The 19,482-nt window shown below is 47.8% G+C and overlaps 1 protein-coding gene across 3 annotated transcripts in view; it reads left to right on the forward strand.

Annotated features, from left to right (window-relative positions):
- ppp1r42 (protein phosphatase 1, regulatory subunit 42) overlaps positions 1-19,482 on the forward strand; it is a 270,849-nt gene that overhangs the window by 54,493 nt on the left and 196,874 nt on the right. For all 3 annotated transcript variants that reach the window (XM_072467631.1, XM_072467630.1, XM_072467632.1), the window contains one exon: positions 4,822-4,938. In XM_072467631.1, coding sequence (XP_072323732.1) covers positions 4,822-4,938 — 117 coding nt within the window. The remainder of the gene's footprint in view (positions 1-4,821; positions 4,939-19,482) is intronic.

The raw sequence follows: 19,482 nt of genomic DNA on the forward strand, positions 1-19,482 counted from the left end.
GGTCATTCCACCGGGCTGCCTCTATCCTCCTCAAGTCTACCGCTCCCTTCCTATAGTTCATAACACTTCCAAGGTTTAGATTATCGAATTAATTAAAATTATGCTCTACATACCCTTGTCTAGGTCATGAATATAGACCAAGAAAAGCAGTAATCCTTGTACCATCCCCTGGGGAACCCCACTTTATATCTTCCTCCAGTCTGAAAAAATCTCTCTCTGATTCCTATGACACCACTAACTTCATATTTGTTCTACAATTTTCTCCTTTGTTATTGAATTTACACATTTTAAAGGACAAAGTGACTGTATCTGAAAGGAAACACTTTAATTTTTAAATAAACACAGGAAATGCTGGAAACACAGTTGGTCAGATAGAACCATAGCAAGGGAACTAGTAATGTTGCAACAACTTATCCCTCATATCTACATACAGTAATAATTGCCATTCAAATATTGCCTATTCAAGATGTCACATGCAAATAGTTTGTTTAGCATAATTGTATTTTCTTCGACCATCTTAAGATGGAGTCTTTATAAATTACTTGGTTTCTGTTGACTTGTAATCATTGTTAAATTACAGCAGCGTTTTTTGGAATGATGTTCCTTGTAATTCCATGTGATAATTGGCTTAGATATTTCTAATACAGGGCAGCACGGTGGTGCAGTTGTTAGCACTGCAGTCTCACGATGCTGAGGTCCCAGGTTTGATCCCGGCGCTGGGTCACTGTCCGTGTGGAGTTTGCACATTCTCCCCATGTTTGCGTGGGTTTCGCCCCCACAACACAAAGATGTGCAGGGTAGGTGAATTGGACACACTAACTTGCCCCTTAATTGTAGAAAATGAATTGGGTACTCTAAATTTATAAAAAAATATATATTTCTAAAATAGGAGTGCCAAAAAGTTTGTAACTTTTGGTTAAAGGCGTTCTTGATGCTGGAATCAGTAGCTGCAAAATGGATTTGCCAGTGTTGTACTCTGATATTTTCGGGTGACCACTGGTCTTTCTAGGGGCTCTGCCAAGAATTTTGATTTGTTTTTGCTTCTCTGACTGTTTACTTATAAAACTTCTTTCATGGAGAAATCGGAGTGTTGGTAATTTCATAATTTGCTGGTAACCCCTCTCAGAAATAGTTACATTTGAGAGAAATAAATCCTTATCCTACAATTTTTGTTTGTTATCTCCCCAGTACCGTTTCATATTGCATGCAGGATGCTATTCCCCAAATGAAAATCTAACAGGTGACTTATTCATACATCTTCTGGTTGTGTCACTTCAATCTCTGGGAATTAGGTGAAAGTAGCATTTCTTGTTCTGTATTTCTCAATTTGCTCAAACTGACACTGCAGTCATGGTGTCATCGTAAGGACCAATTAAAAGGGTGAACATGATTGAGTGTTCCATACCCTCCCATTCTGTATCAGCATGCCATCAAGGTTTAGCATATTCCATCACATGCAGTTTCCGAATGGAAATAAAGAATTATTGGATTAGGACCTTAATTAATAGCATAGTGTTCTGGAAATTCATCAGTGATTACATCAGTATCAGCCACAACATCCACCATTGATATGGGGTGTAGCAAAGTCAGCATTGGTCACCTATTCTTAATTTCCCTTGAACTGTACATTTCAGAGGGTAGTCAATAATCAACCACATTGCTGTGGGTCTGGAATCACATGTAGTCCACGCAGGGTAAAGATGGCAGGTTTTCTTCCCTAAAGGACATTGGTGAACCAGATGTGTTTTTACAGCAATCGATAATGGGTTCATGTCACCATTACTGGGAATAGCTTTATACTCTAGATGTATTAATTGAATTTAAATTTGATTTTGAACCCGCGACCCAGAGCCTGGGCCTCTGGATTACTAGTCCAGTGACATTACCAGTAAGCCAAATTACTTCTCCTTAAGTAAAATTGCCAAATTGTCCTGACAGTTACCTTATATTCTGAGGCATTGTATGAGGTGTCACTTCCCTGGAGAGACCTCACCTACGAAGAGTAGGACATCAGGGGCGAAATTATCCCCCAACGGCGCGATGTCCGCCGACTGGCGCCAAAAACGGCGCCAATCAGACGGGCATCGCGCCAGCCCAAAGGTGCGGAATGCTCCGCATCTTTGGGGGCCGAGCCCCAACATTGAGGGGCTAGGCCGACGCCAGAGGGATTTCCGCCCTGCCAGCTGGCGGAAATGGCGTTTGTTGCCCCGCCAGCTGGCGGAAATGGCGTTTGGTGCCCCGCCAGCTGGCGCGGAAATGCGGCGCATGCGCGGGAGCGTCAGCGGCCGCCGACAGTTTCCCGCGCATGCGCAGTGGGGAGAGTCTCTTCCGCCTCCGCCATGGTGGAGGCCGTGGCGGAGGCGGAAGGGAAAGAGTGCCCCCACGGCACAGGCCCGCCCGCGGATCGGTGGGCCCCGATCGCGGGCCAGGCCACCGTGGGGGCACCCCCCGGGGTCAGATCACCCCGCGCCCCCCCCCCCCAGGACCCCGGAGCCCGCCCACACCGCCTGGTCCCGCCGGTAAATACCAGCTTTGATTTACGCCAGCGGGACAGGCAATTTCTGGGCGGGACTTCGGCCCATCCAGGCCGGAGAATTGAGCGGGGGGTCCCGCCAACCGGCGCGGCCCGATTCCCGCCCCGCCCAATCTCTGGTACCGGAGACTTCGGCGGGGGCGGGATTTACGGCGGTCAACGGCCATTCTCCGACCCGGCGGGGGGTCGGAGAATGACGCCCCTGATGTGTGCTTTTCATAATTTTTTATCCACTTAAGGTTAATATATGGAAAGCCCAGTGGGTAAAGTTGAGAAGCGTGCAGAGCTTAAAAAGAGGAATAGAAAACCTACAGCAAAACAATGAAATGGTAAAAGACATTACCCAAACAAACCACAGAGAGGCAGGGAACTTTAGAAGAGTCCCAAAAGTGTACCATTTTGGAGAATTCAACATGTTTCCAGAACTCTATCAGCAGCTGTCAGTGAATGACCTGCTGTAGGTAGAGTAAGAAAAAGCAGAAGTAAAATCAGAAAATGCTCAAATCAAAGCTAAGCTGGAAGATTTAAAATGCAAGGTTCAAGCTGCGTAAATACCTTTGAAAATGCACAATTAACAAAAGTCTTCAATGAAAAGCACTGCCTGAGATCTGAACAAACAACTTTGTGAGACATCACAAAGGTACCAACAGGAAATAACAACCATCAATTCCATGACAAACCAAAGCAGGAGTTGGGAAAACTCAACCAGATGTACAGCCAGGCACAATTCCAGGCAGAAAAGGTACTGAAAGAAGGTGCAACCTTGAAAGACTTCGAAGAACCAATACATCTCCTTGAAAAACACGACGGTAGAATCTTGTGATGGGTTTCTCAGCGGCCCGGCTGGTGAGTAACGCAAAATGCCATTGGCGCTTCAGTGGGACTGGAAGATCCTGCTGGCGGCCAAGGGCGAGCTGCCGGAAAACCCACCGTGGGGGGGGGGGATGTGGCCAGAAAAAACTATCTGAGGAGTTTTTAAAAAAGCATTGAATGCTACTTCAGAAACTACTGCATTGGAACTCTCAGTAGTGACAATCAGTACACTGAAACATTAAGTGAGAAGACAAGAGCTGAACAAGAAAATAAATAGTTGAAAGAACAGCTATTTATCCTTCAAGATAAAGGTCAAAAACAGTATAGAAGGAATTAAAGACGACCTGGAACAGCAGAATGGTGAATCAGAAAAACAAATTTAAAATAAAAAGAAAATGCAAGGCAAAGTAATTGAGCTTCATAACGAAAAGGAAAACCTGCTAAAGGATATTCACACACCACAGGATCCGTAAGTCAGAGTTTGTTCCTCTTGAAAATTGTAAGGTTAAACAAAATGAATTTATTGTCACTCGGAAAGAATTGAAGAACCAGTTGGCAGAGAAGACTCAGGAATGTTCCATATTCCAGGAGGACCATGGAACATAGAACATATAGTGCAGAAGGAGGCCATTCGGCCCATCGAGTCTGCACCAGCTCTTGGAAAGTGCACCCTACCTGGGCCCACGCCGTCACCCTATCCCTGTAACCCAGTAACCCCACCTATCCTTTTTTTGGACATTCAGGGCAATTTATCGTGGCCAATCCACCTAATCTGCACATCTTTAGAATGTGGGAGGAAACCGGAACACCCGGAGGAAACCCACTCAGACACGAGGAGAACGTGCAGACTCCGCCGGGAATCGAGCCTGGGATCCAGGAGCTTTGAAGCAACTATGCTAACCACTGTGCTATCGTTCTGCCCCCCCCCCCCCCCCCCCCACTGTGCTACTGTGCTGAGAAAGCTAAGAGGTATGCCCCCCCCCCACCATGTGCTGCTGTGCTGAGGAAGCTAAGGAGTATGAGAATGAGACTCGCTGTTGATGTTTTGACATCCTGGTTCCCACTTGATTTATTCACCTGCCTGCCATGTTTTACACTCTAGATTCTTCATTGAATCCCACTCTGTGAGTGTGACTTTGTAACTATAGGCCATCTATATTTATCTTTTTTAAAAATTGATAAATGGGAATGATCTCCGGATTGTTTTAGCGGTTACCAACAATGTTTATAAAAGGTTTAAGCTTCATTCTTATAGACCACTATATGATCAGTATATTTGTAATCACCAGTATATCCATTATTCTCTGTGAAATGCTTATCATAAAATCAATAATATTGATTTGACTGTACTTTCTTGCATCGACAAATACTGTGACATTTAAAACAGAATCAATATAGATAATTAAGTGATAAATTAAGAGTAAACAGGGAAATGTTATTTAAAATCTACGGAATAAATATTTTTATTTATACAGAAATCCTTGTGTGTTCTGAACATCAAGAAGAATAATATTGATGAGATAAAAGAACTGGCTTGTCTTGGGAATCTGAATCAGTTTATGGCTGAGGACAATCAGATTAGAGATGTAAAGGTAATCTTATTTGAATAACAAAGAAAAATCTTAAAGCAAATCTTTTTCACCATACTTCATTTACAGCTGCAAAAGTAAGCTGATGTCAGATCTCTGCGAATGTTGTTACTTTTCCGTCATTCAGATGAGACATTTAAACCCAGATCTTTCCTGCCCTCAGATGGATGTAAAAGATCCCAATGACATTATTTGAGTAGCCAGCAGTTGTTTCCACCTTTTAAAAAAAAAAAAAAATCTGTTACGTACAAAAATGATCAGAGAATAGTCACCCCACGGAAAGAGACTAAGCATTAAATCTGTGCCAGCTCTCTGAAGAGAAATTTAGCTTCTCCCTGTCCCTTTCCCCAAAGCCCAACAATTTATTTTCCTTCAGGTGCGAACCCAATTCCCATTTGAAAGTCACAATTGAATTCTGGCTCTACTAGGCAGAAACACTGGGGGCGATTCTCTGATATGGAGGCCAAGTGTTCGCGCCGTCATGAACGCCGTCGCGTTTCATAACGGCGTGAACAGGGCCCGGGCACAACCTATTCTGGCCCCAGCGTCCTCCCCGCACATGCGCAGTCGGGGCAGCCCAATCCTGCGCATGCGCAGTTGGGCCGTGCCATCCTGCGCATGCGTGGGGAACGTCTTACGCACGCCGGCCCCTCACCAACATGGCTGCGGTGTTCTGGGGCCGCGCGCGGAAGGAGGTAGGCCTGGGGGAGGGAGAGGCCGGCCCGCCGATCGGTGAGCCCCGATCGCGAACCAGACCCCATCGGTGGCCACCCCGGTGAAGGAGCCCCCCTCCCTCCCCCACAGGCCGCCCCCCCAGCATTCCTGCAGAGTTCCTGCCGGAGCGACCAGGGGTGGACAGCGCCGTCGGGAACCTGTCGTGTCGTAGCAGCCGCTCGGCCCATTCGGGCCGGAGAATCGCCGCTCGACGGTTTTCCAAGCGGCCCGGTGCAAATCGAGCGCCACTGGTTTCCGGGGAGTGGGAGAATCGCGTGCGGGGGTCAGGGCAGCGTGGCGCGATTCGCGCGGCGCCCCGGCGATTCTCCCACCCGGCGTGGGGGGCGAGAATAGCGCACAGTGCATTTCATACTTAAACAACTCTCTGTGTAAATAAAGCTTTTCCTCGTATATCATTTGTTTTTTGCCAATTACCTTAAATTGCCATCCTCTGGTTCTCCATTCTTTCACCAACGGGAACAGCTTTCCCTGTCTATTCTGTCCAGACCCTTCATGATTTTAAATACTTCTATCAAACCTTTTCTCAATTTATTCTTCTCCAAGGAGAACAACCCCAGCTTCTCCATTCTATCTATGTAACCAAAGTTCCTCATTCCTGGAACCATTCTCAATTATCCTTTTCTGCACTGTCTCTAATGCCTTTGTATCCCTATACTCCTGAACCCCCATAATAATTGTATCCCTTATTTTATGTATACTTTATGCCTCATTTGATCTTCTCACCATAATAAATCACTTTGTACATCTTTGCACGGTAGCACAGTGGGTAGCACTGTTGCTTCACAGCTCCAGGGTCCCAGGTTTGATTCCCGGCTTGGGTCACTGTCTGTGCGGAGTCTGCACATTGTCCCCGTGTCTGTGTGGGTTTCCTCTGGACACTCTGGTTTCCTCCCACATGTCCCGAAAGACGTGCTGTTAGGTGAATTGGACATTCTGAATTTGCCCTTTGTGTACCCGAACAGGTGCCAGAATGTGGCGACTAGGGGCTTTACACAGTAAAATCATTGCAGTGCAAATATTCTGCACTGCTGTCTGTGTTCTATCACTTACTGAATTTCTTATTCAGGTTGCTACTGTCCTTTTTATTCCATAAGCTCTAACTTTTCTCTCAAGTCAGTTGTGCAGAATTTTATCAAATGCTTTTAGGAAACCCCATGTGCGACACATGAAATGCATTTCCCTCACCAATTCTCAGATCATGATCCCGGGCCAGACCCCAACATTCGCAAGAATACCAGACAGAAACCCCAATTTTATATTCATTTGTAAAGCTGCGAGGAAAGGATACTTAGCTCCAAGAGTGATAGCACACTGAAATAGGGATATGGTACATTAAAACAAACTTTATTATTTATTTATTTTGAAAAATATTTTTATTCTTCTCCTTTTTCACATTTTCTCCCAAATTTATACTCACCAACAATAAACAATAATCAGTAACGAAAATAATGTCAATCCCCATATCAATAACAACGATCCCATCCTCCCACCAAACCCCAAACATTAGCCCGCATGTTCACACAAACAAATGACAAAAAGGAATCAGGAATTACCCATAGTCACCATTAACACACACAGTCCCCCTCCTCCCAACCCTCCCAACCACCCCCCAACTAATGTTCGATGTTATCCAGTTCTTGAAAGTGCATAATGAATAATGCCCATGAATTGTAGAATCCCTTCATCCTTCCCCTCAGTTCAAACTTAACCTTCTCAAGAGTCAAGAATTCCAACAGGTCCCCCCCGCCACGCCAGGGCACAGGGTGGAGAGGTTGCTCTCCATCCCAACAGGATCCGCCTTCGAGCGATCAACGAGACGAAGGCAACAACACCTGCCTCCGTACCCGTTTCCAACCCCGGCTTGTCTGACACCCCGAATATGGCCTCCCGAGGGCCCGGGTCCAGTTAAACAAACTTTATTATTAACACAGTATTAATCGACCTTTAACAACATAGCTTACAATTACCAGTTATACAATCCTTCACACTAAAATGAAACACTTTAACTCCAAATGATAGCTTCTTTATCTGCAATTAAGCAAAAGCTATCACAGGTCAAAACTCACTTTTAAATAAAGTTAGCAAACACAGGATTACTTGCCAGTCTCTGGATAAATAATTCCTTTAAAAGACTGCTTGGAGAGAGTGAGAAATCCTGTCAGGTTAATGCTGAATCTCTGACAGCCTTCTGAGAAACTGTAATTCAGCTCACAGCTTCCAGCAACACTAACTCAACTGCCTGCTAGAGACCTGGCACAGACCCGGCTCCTCCCATTACTGCACCATCACCTCTATCCCACTATAATCAATACCTAATTCCTCAAGTTTAAACACAATTACTTTGATCCACCATTCCTTCATACCAGGAGGATTGTCCATTCCCGCTGCAGTGAATGGAGATTTGGCTCAGTGCCAAATTGACTATCCTTGCTGGCAGCGGGAACAAGGCAGACTCACAATGGAGAATCCCGCCAAACGTCTCAACTTTGTTTTTAATGTATTTTATTCCAAACTAATACAAAATGTAAGAAAACATAAAGAATTGAGGGAACAAACTCCCAACACACAGCTATACAGTTTGTACGAATTTCCCCATCCCCCCCCCCCCCAACAGAATTCTTTGACGGGCAATCAGAGAGGCGTAGACCACAACATTGGCTTTCCACCCCTCCATCAGCCCGGGCTTCTCCGATATCACCAAAGGGCCTGGCTCAACCTCCTCCCCCACTCTCCTTGTTAATGCCGCCCAAAATCTCCAACTTTTCGCAGCCCCGGATGCCTGATATGAGCCTGATGCCCGAGTCATATGTACCCTGTGTACACCTTGCGCACAAGGAGGTCACATTTACCCTCTGTAGCGCTGCACTTCCTGCTCTCCAGTTTATCTCTCCTCCCAGCTCCCCATCCCACTTCTTAATCTTCACTCCCCGCTCTATCAGCCACTTGTATATGTCTCCGATCGTGCCTTCGCCAGCCACTATGGAAGCAGCAGTCGCTCCAACAGGGTATACCTTAGCAACCTGGGGAACTCTTTCCAAACCTGCTGTGGGAAGTCCCTTACCTGCAGGTACCCAAACCCACTTCCTCTGGGAAGCTCTAACCTCTCCTTCAGTTGCTCTATACTTGCAAACCCTTCTTCCAGGTACAGATCTCTCATCTTAATCAGCCCCACTTCTCTCCACTTCCTATACATGCCATCTATCCCCCCGGATCAAAACAGTGGTTTTCGCAAGATGCATTAACACCGGCATTCCTTCTATCCCACAATGCCTCCTCAGCTGGTTCCAGACCTTTACCATGAACTGCACCACCGGGCTCTCTGAGTATTTCCTTGGCGCCATTGATAATGCCACTGTACCAAAGCCTTCAAGCTGGACCCCCTACAAGATTCCTCCATCCTTTTTTAAATTTAGAGTGCCCAATTATTTTTTTTCCAATTAAGGGGCAATTTAGCATGGCCAATCCACCTAACCTGCACATCTTTTGGTTGTGGGGGAGAAAGCCACGCAGACACAGGGAGAATGTTCCTTCTCCATCCTAACCCATTCTGCCCCATCTCCTTCCATCCACCTTCTCCATGTTCGTCACCCAGTAACAATGTAGCAGATTCGGCAATGCCAACCCTCCCTTCTGTCTATATCTCTGTAAAAAGGCCCTCTTAATCCTTGGCACCTTCACTGCCCATATGACATTTGAGATAATCATATCCAGTTTTTGAAAGAGGACCTTCAGATCAAAGATCCAAAGGGTCTGGAATGTGAACAGGAACCTCGGCAGAATGTTCACCACTTGGGCCCACCCTGCCAGAGTCAGGTACAATGTGTCCCACCTCTTCAGATCCCCCCTAACCTCCTCCACCAGTTTTTTTTATAGAATTTCATAGAATTTACAGTGCAGAAGGAGGCCATTCGGCCCATCGAGTCTGCACCGGCTCTTGGAAAGAGCACCCTACCCAATCCCACACCACCCTATCCCCATAACCCAGTAACCCCACTCAACCAACGCTAAGGGCAATTTTGGACACTAAGGGCAATTTAGCATGGCCAATCCACCTAACCTGCACATCTTTGGACTGTGGGAGGAAACCGGAGCACCCGGAGGAAACCCACGCACACACGGGGAGAACGTGCAGACTCCGCACAGACAGTGACCCAGCTGGGAATCGAACCTGGGACCCTGGAGCTGTGAAGCAATTGCGCTAACCGCTATGCTACCGTGCTGCTAACTTTTGTTAAGTTCCATTTAGGTAGCATCACCCACTCCTCCGCTACCTGAATCCCAGGTGTCTAAACCTGCCTCTGACCACCTTAAATGGCACCCCCCCAAGATTGGCTCGCCGACTCAACTTGTTCACTGGAAACACTTCGCTTTTCCCTACATGCAACTTCTATCCCGAGAACACCCCAAATTTCCCCAGTAGGCCCATGATCCTCTCCATGCTCTCCAGCGGGTCCGACACTTACAATAGTAGGTTGTCCGTGTACAGCGACACCTGATACTCCCTTCGTCCTCTTGTAATCCCTTGCCACTCTGCCGACCTCCTAAGATCCATTGCCAGAGCCTGGACAGCCAGCGCAAACAACAGTGGCGACAGGGGACACCCCTGCCTTATTCCCCTGTGCAGATCAAAATTCCAGGAACCCATGTCATGGTCCGCGCACTCGCCATCAGTGCCACGTATAACAGGCGCATCTATATCACAAACTTCGGCTCAAATCCAAACCTTCCCAGGACCTCAAACAGGTACTGCCACTCCACCTGGTCAAATGCCATCTCCATGTCCATGGACACCACTACCTTGGGTACCTGGGCTCTCAGCGGTGCCACGATCACATTTAAGAGCCACCTCATATTACTAGACAGCTGCCTGCCCTTTACGAAACCTGTTTGGTCCTCTGCAACCACAACCAGGACACAAGCTTCTATCCTTCCTGCTACCAACATAGCCAGCACTTTCACATCTGTATTTAACAGTGATATGGGCTTATACGACCCACATTCCCACGGGTCCTTCCGCTTTTTTGGTATCAGTGTGAGCGTTGCTTGCGCCATCATCTCCGGCAACTCCCCCTTGTCCAATGCCTCATTAAATGCCCTCGAGAGATGCGGTGCCAGGTGCATCGCAAACTCCTTATAGAATTCCGCCAGGTATCCATCGGGCACCGGGCCTTCCCCGACTTCATACGCCTTATACTGTCCAATACCTCCCTCAGCCCTAGGAGCTCCTCTAGCGCCTGCCTTTTTTCTTCCCCCAACTATGGAAACTCCAGTTCATCTAAGAACCGTCCCATGTCCCCCTCTTCACCCCCCCCCCCCCCCCCCCCCCCGAGTCCACCCTGTGCAGGTCCTTATAGTAATTTCTAAACTCCTCGTTTATCTTCCCCGGCTCTGACATCACATCCCCTGCCCCACTCCTTATCTTCAATATTTTCCTGGACGCGGCCTGCCTCCGTGGCTAATTCACTAGCATTCAACTCGCCTTCTCCCCATATTCGTACTACACCCTTCTTACCCTACGCAGCTGTCCTACCGCCCTTCTCGTCGTCAACCTATCAAATTGCCCCTGTAGTTTTTTCCTCTTTGCCAATCCCTCCATGGTGGGCACCCTCGAGTACTCCGTATCTACCTCCACTATCTTGTTCATTAGCTGTTTATATTCCTCCCTCCTTTCCCTATCCGCATGTGCCTTGAACGAGATAATTCCCCTCGGACAACCGCTTTTAGTGCTTCCCAAAGTGTGGCCGCCGACATCTCTCCATTATGGTTGAATTCTTTAATCTTTAATCACAGCCTGTACTTTATCACAAGACCCTCTATCTGCCAACAACCCCGAATCGAGCCTCCACCCTGGCCTTTGCTCCCGCCCCAATCTACACGAACCTCCAGCCAGTGGGGCGCATGGTCCGAGATCATTATCCCTACATATTCTGTCCCCTCCACCCCAAACAAAACCTCCCAGCTCACCACAAAATAGTTGATTCTTGAATACACCCTATACACATGTGAGACAAAGGAATACTCCCTTCCCCCTGGGTTCTTGAAGTGCCACGGGTTCACCATACCCATCTTTTCCATAAACTCACCAAGCTCCTTTGCCATTTGTACTCTACCCATTGACCTGGGACTCGACCTATCTACCCTTGGCTCTAGGACACAATTAAAATCTCCTCCCATAATCAACTGGTGCATGGTCAAGTCTGGGGTCGCTGCCAGCAACCCCCTCATAAAACCTACATCGGCCCAATTCGGTGCATACACATTCACCAGTACCACTGGCGTCCCTTCTTATACCCCACTCACGATCACATATCTCCCACCCAGGTCCCTCACTCCCTTTGTGCTCACAAATCACGTTCTCTTGCTCATAAAAATTGCCACCTTTGAGTGGCAAAATTGCGACTTTGAGGAAAAACCTGAGTGGAAAACCTGACCCACCCATCCCTTCCTTAGCCTAACCTGGCCCTTCACGCGGAGGTGCGTCTCCTGCAGAAAGACCACCTCTGCTTTTAAACTCCCCTGGTGCGCAAAAGACTCAAGATCCTTTCACCGGTCCATTGAGCCCTCACACGTTCCATGTTATAAGCTGTACTGGGGGCTTACGCCTCCAGTCCCCTCTACCATCCTCCATTCTCCCCTTTCGGCTCTACCCGTTAATTTCATCCTGTACCTGGCCCACCCAAGATGGCCCCTTCCTCCGTCCTGACCATGTTTCTTCTCAAACCTCTCTCGGCTTTCTGCCTCACCTCACATCCGTTCACCAGCATTCCATGCCAACTCCTGCCCAAAGGCCCCTCCTACTGACCCTCTCATCCCTTCCCCACCCTCACCTCATTGTTCTGTGAAGAAGGCTTTCTGCGGACTGCACCCGCCCCCCCAAACAAATACTCACCTCCTCCAAAGGCAAACAAAATGAAAAAACATTGCCACAGGCAGTAGGAGGGGGTGGGGACAGCCATCCCTTTACAAACCTTTCACTCCTGCTACCTTTTGTCCACCCAACAGAAAAAAAGAACAAAAAAGCCTCCACATCAGAGCAAGAGACTCCCTCCAACCCCTACTCTACCCCATATTCTCTGTTATTCAAGAGTGCCAGCACCTCCGTCTCCCAAAATTGTTCAGTTCTCCCCCAGTTTATGCTCCTTGATAAAATCATTGGCCGCTTCTGGGGTATTAAAATAGTATTCCCTGCCTTCATAAGTCACCCATAGTTTTGCCGGGTAGAGCACCCCAACCTGATCCACTGTCGATACAGCACCGCCTTGGCCCTGCCGAACCCCGCACGCCATTTTACCAGCTCAGCTCAAATGTCCTGGTATATTCAGACCTTGTTCCCCCTCCCATTCATAGTTGTATTTCTCCCTGGCCCACTGCAGAATCTTCTCTTTTTCCACAAACTTGTGGAGCCTCAGGATCACTGCCCACGGCGGCACCCCTGCACTAAGCTTCTGTCTCAGAGACCAGTGAGCTGACCACCCCAGTGGCCTTATCCAGCATCCCCTCTGCCACCAGCACCGCCAGCATCCTCGAAACGTACTCGCACCTTCCACTCCTTCAGGCAGGCCAAGTATTCGCAACTTTCTGCATTCTCGACCTATTTTCCTGCTCCTCTGCCTTTGCTCTCAATGTCTTACAAAGGTCTCCTCAGGGCCCCACCTCCACCACCCAATCGCTGTGGTCCGACATCATCCTCTCAATCTTTCGGATATGCGACCCCTGTGCCTCCTAACATTTCTTCACCCTCTCCATTGATTCCTGCTGGGTGCCATAGCCCCTTTGATGGCCATTGAACAGTCCTCTTGCATCTCCTTCCTCTACTGGCTGAACTCTCCTTTGATGAAGGCCATCAACTGTTCCACCTGGGGCTTTGCTACTTGCACTGACCCTTCTCCCTCCGCTATCTTTCCACTAGCTGCTGTGCCACAGGTCTCTTCCAACTCCTTGGTCAGATCTTTCACCATCTTTTGCCGGGTTTGGTAACCAACAGATTTACCACTCCTTGGGGGAACTTCTCCAACCTTCAGCTACACTTTTATGTCGAAGTTGCACCCAATGTCAGGGGGGAAAAAAGCTATTTTTCAATGCCTTCATGCAGGAGCTGACCACTCATACCATGGCTGCCGCTGGATGTCCCAATGTCTCCACTTATCTACTCCCCATAAATCAGAACAAAAAACCATTAGGCCTCTCCTTTTAAACTGAAGCATGGTTTGAAATAATGATGATCTTCCTTCTATGACATATGCGTCTTGTGCAACCACAGCGTCTCTCTTTCTTTTAAACCAGGATTTTTAACAAATATTTCTGCAGCAGATATATACACACCCTATCCGAGACTTCTAAAACCATTACTGTACCAGATAAATATAATACAATATATATACCAATTTCTTAAATTCATCACACTTGCATATATCTTAAGGTTTTGCTAAGATCCAGTTACAAACTAAATACATTTTGTTTAAAGTAGACCAAGTCTGACATTCAAGACTCTTGCTAATAGAATAAAGTCGCAAGATTCCTCAGGTTCTGAGCAAACAAAAATAAACTTTAGGACAGAAAAATAACTATATCTACCTTATACTCTAAAATTCAGGGTTCATGTGAAGTACATGTGAAATAATAGGCAAGCTGTGGTCGAAAACACCATGCTGCACACTAAATGACAGATGCAACCAAGGCAGAGTCCACAGATTTATCAACAACACACCCAGAAGTCAGAAAACCAGTTCCCCACCACAATTCTGTGGGCCCTCGGGAGTTTCTCACCTGTTTAGCCCACACTGAGAATTTCATTAAGGTACTGGGGAATTTAACTTAGTGATCGAGCTGCCATTTTGAAAGGGCGCCCCAATCTCTAAGTGAGCTTATGGGTCCCCCAAACCCCCCACCCATGGGCAATGTCACCTCTTCCCCATACATATGGGCATTACCCCACACACCCCAAGCGGGGACACCTTGCCATGAGGTCCCTGGGGCCCCCCTCTTCAGCCCCCTTACAGCACCCCCTCCATTCCAGGACCCTCACCCGGCACCCCCCTCAAACTCCCAAGGGCCCCTACTTACCTGCCCTGCACACCCTTAACCTTCAAACCCCCCCTCCCCCCTCCTTTCATGGGCATGCCCCCCCCTCCCCTCAGCCCCTGACTCTTGTCAGTGCCACCCTAACACCTGGGTATCCTTGCACTGCCACGCTGGCACTCAGGCAGTGCTCCTGCCAGCTTGACAATGCCTTCTGGGCAGAAGGTTCTGTTGGCTGCCTGATGTCAGGGTTTGCGATAATTGCCCTGGGCTGGAGAGGAACTTGCAATGGGAGGGGGAGATCCAGTAGTAGTGGCCCATGTAGGTATCAATGATATAGGTAGCACTGGGAAAGAGGTTCTACTTTGGAAGTATGAGCAGCAATGGGCTCAAATAGAGGGCTCTCTCTTGCCCAGTCATCACCTGGAGGAAGCAAAACAAAGAAAAAGTCAGGGCCAATAAAGGAAAAAGTACTTTTTTAAAAATCTCCATCAACCCCCTCAAGAAATTAAAACTAGTCCAGGATATCTGTAAAACCACTTAACTTTCTGTGTGAGGTAATCATTGCCTCCGTCAAGAATGATCCAGCTCCCTTTTGAATGCTGACAGAGTCAACACCCATAGCCCCAGCTGAAGTATTATTGCAAATGGTCCCAGGTGCGTTTAACATAGGTTGGCAGAAATAAGGCCTCTAGGAACTTTCACGCATTTATTAACTGCATGAAACTATATACAAGGGATAAATAAGCACAAGGCTCCTTACAGAACCATCTTGTTTTAGGGTAGCGTGGTGATGCAGTGGTTAGCACTGCTGTCTCACGGCGCCGAGGACCCGGGTTCAATCCCGGCCCCAGGTCACTATCTATGGAGTTTGCACATTCTCCCCATGTCTGCATGGGTCTCACCCCCACACCCCAAAAATGTGCCTAGTAGGTGAATTGACCATGCTAAATTGTCCCTTAATTGGGAAAAAAAGAATTGGGTACTCTAAATTTATATTTTAAAAAAGAACCATCTTGTTCTGAGCTCTGGTCACATGATCTCACATCTCCCATGGTGCTTAATAGCTATAAACATAATAAGTATTAACTTTTTATACTACTGTCATGGGAGTGTCCTTTTAAGAAATGTTTTTGTCTTATCACATGGCTTAAGTGATGTCATTGTGTGGGTGGAGCTGGGCTGTGGCCCTGGGAGTTTTTACTTTAGTTTTTTAGTTGGGAGCTGGCTGTGGCTCTGAGATTTACTTTTGTTTTGAGTTTGAACTGGTTTTGTTCTGCACAGGTTGAAAGAAGGTTTTTCTCTATCTGCATTTTAAAAGCTGTTTCCAGACTGCTTGATAATTTGAAAAGATATAACTGTTTTCTAGAAGGAATTCAAACCTGCTATTTTGGAAAGGACACAGGAGCATCCACACCAGGCCCCTGAGTGGTGTGAGCTGGGCCACACCTTTGAAAAGGGGGTACTGGTTTCTGGGATCTTGTTATTAAATTGGAACAGTTAAAGGGGGAAATTTATTAAGGGTGATACATAGATTACTGTAGCTGTGTGGGATATTTATATTTGTAGTTCATAAAAATGGTTACTGTGTGTGTTTATAAAAATGTTAACTAAATTTATAGAATAAAGCTTGTTTTTGATTAAACGTGCTGAAGCCTTCTGTTGAATAAAACCTAAAAGGCAGGCCCTTGTGCTCAGGAAGACCGACTCAGATTGTTCTGGCTCGACCTGCTGCCTCACAGCGCCTAAGTCCCAGGTTCGATCCCAGCTCTGGGTCACTGTCCATGTGGTGTTTGTACATTCTACCTGTGTTGGCGTGGGTTTCGCCCACAAATACAAAAGATGCGCAGGGTAGGTGGATTGGCCACGCTAAATTGCCCCTTAATTGGAACAAATAAATTGGGTATGGGCAGCACAGTAGTACTGTGGTTAGCACTTTTGCTTCACAGCAAAAGGGTCCCAGGTTCGATTCCCAGCTTGGGTCACTGTCTGGGCGGAGTCTGCACGTTCTTCCAGTGTCTGCATGGGTTTCCTCCAGGTGCTCCGGTTTCCTCCCACAAGTCCCGAAAGACGTGCTTGTTTGGTGAATTGGAGATTCTGAATTCTCCCTCTGTGTACCCGAACAGGCGCCGGAATGTGGCGACTAGGGGCTTTTCACAGTAACTTCATTGCAGTGTTAATGTAAGCCCACTTGTCACAATAAAGATTATTATTACTAATTTGTTTTTTAAAAGCTTCTCTGCTTACTAAAGAGCAATCTTGATTATGAATATTGTACGGAGTATTGATATATTCTTTTCCATTACATCAAAATGTAGCAGTCATAGAATCATAAAACTTAGTGCAGAAGGAGGCCATTCGGCCCATCAGGTCTGCACCGGCCCTTGGAAAGAGCACCCTACCTAAACCCACCCTATCCCCGTCTCACCTTTTTTGGACACTAAGGGCAATATTAGCTTAGCCAATCCACCTAACCTGCACATCTTTGGACTGTGGGAGGAAACCGGAGCACGCGGAGGAAACCCACGCAGAGACAGGGAGAATGTGCAGACTCCGAGTGACCCAAGCCGGGTATCGAACCTGGGACTCTGGAGCTGTGAAGCAACTGTGCTAACCACTGTGCTACCGACATCCGTCCTTAAACCTTAATGGAATGCCCCAAGACAATGGATTTGAATGGTGGATGGCTGAAAAAACTTTGGTATTGTGCTTTTTCAGAATGATTTGATATTTGAAATGAAATGAAATGAAATAAAAATGAAATGAAATGAAATGAAAATCGCTTATTGTCCAAGTAGGCTTCAAATGAAGTTACTGTGAAAAGCCCCTAGTTGCCACATTCCGACACCTGTTTGGGGAGGCGGATATGGGAATTGAACCGTGCTGCTGGCCTGTCTCCGACTGCTTTAAAAGCCAGCTATTTAGCCCTGTGCTAAACTAGCCCCTCTGCTCAAGTGTCGAATTTCAAAATCGACTTGTGGCCATTGACCATGATAGCTGTGTTATAAAAGTTCCACTTTTACTTTGCAATCTCGCCTGGGAGAGGCACTTCATGTCCGTCCATATCTTTTATTTCTTGGATACTGGTTGGCTGAACTGGTCTCTCTGTAAAAAAAATTTTCTTTCTCTTTTTTAAAGTAAATTTAGAGTACCCAATTCTTAAGAGGCAATTTAGCATGGCTAATTCACCTACCATGCACATCTTTTTGAGTTGTGGGGGTGAGGCTGACACAGACACGGGGAAAATGTGCAAATTCCACACGGACACTGACCCGGGGTCGAACCCGTGGCCTCGACGCTGTGAGGCAGCAGTGCTAACCAATGCTCCACCATGTTGCCCCGTTGTCTGTAATTTTTTGAACTGGAGCTGAAAGCTTTCTTCTGCTGCATACTGTTTTAAAATGCCCCGCCTCTTGTAGGAACAGCACTCTGCACTTAATGCAGGACGGTTTTCGCACCAATGGGGTTTTCCCATGCTACAACGGGAGCACTGGATAATGGTGGCAACCGCCCCTCCTTTGTTCTGGGTCTGATTTTTAGTGGGTGCGCTGGTACCACTATTGTTCAAAAACTGGACTGAGTCAGAGCTCTGGGGCGAAGTTCTCCCCCAACGGCGCGATGTCCGCCGACTGGTGCCCAAAACGGCGGCAATCAGACGGGCATCGCGCCGCCCCAAAGGTGCGGAATGCTCCGCATCTTTGGGGGCCGAGCCCTGACATTGAGGGCTAGGCCGACGCCGGAGGGATTTCCGCCCCGCCAGCTGGCGGAAACGGCCTTTGGCACCCCGCCAGCTGGCGCGGAAATGACATTCGGGGCGGCGCATGCGCGGGAGCGTCAGCGGCCGCTGACAGTTTCCCACGCATGCGCAGTGGGGAGAGTCTCTTCCGCCTCCGCCATGGTGGAGACCGTTGCGGAGGCGGAAGGGAAAGAGTGCTCCTAATGCACAGGCCCGCCCGTGGATCGGTGGGCCCCGATCGCGGGCCAGGCCACCGTGGGGGCACCCCCCGGGGTCAGATCGCCCCGCGCCCCCCCCAGGACCCCGGAGGCCCGGCCACGCCGCCTTGTCCCGCCGGTAAATACCTACTTTAATTTACGCCGGCGGGACAGGCAATTTCTCAGCGGAACTTCGGCCCATCTGGGCCGGAGAATCGAGCGGGGGGGCCCGCCAACCGGCGCGGCCCGATTCCCGCCCCCGCCCAATCTCCGGTACCGGAGACTTCGGCAACCGGCGGGGGCGGGATTCACGGCGGCCAATGGCCATTCTCCGACCCGCTGGGGGGTCGGAGAATGACGCCCCTGATTCCACAAAGGGTCCTTGTCACCCAGATTAAAAGTCAGTTCTGCTTCTATAGCACAGCCTGTGTCGCTAATTTACTGCCTTGGACAATGGTAGAACCTCCCTGGACTGCAGAAAATCAGGTAAGGCTTCATTAAATACTCCCAAAACAAAGTGGTCTCGGATGAATTCCTCCTTCAGAGTCCCATACTTGCAACTATCAAATGATGCAGAAAAAGTCAATACTTCTTGCCAGTGTGCTGCTTGGTTGGGTCCTTCTTCATGGTCAAAAGATTTAGGTAGAGATAGAACTTTCTCCATGATTGTTTATTACTTTTAATAAACTGTCTTGGGACACCATTGATGCTTTTCTCACTGAATCTAAGCTTTTCTCACTGATTCTCGTTTCTGGCTGCATTGTATTCACTTTCCTGCCACTGTCAGTTTAATCGGGGATTTGGGTTACTTGGTAGGTTTACTGCTGCCGCCGTGAAGTATCATTGTAAATGGTCCCAAGG

The sequence above is a fragment of the Scyliorhinus torazame genome, chromosome 11, assembly GCF_047496885.1.
Source record: "Scyliorhinus torazame isolate Kashiwa2021f chromosome 11, sScyTor2.1, whole genome shotgun sequence".
NCBI lineage: Eukaryota > Metazoa > Chordata > Chondrichthyes > Carcharhiniformes > Scyliorhinidae > Scyliorhinus > Scyliorhinus torazame.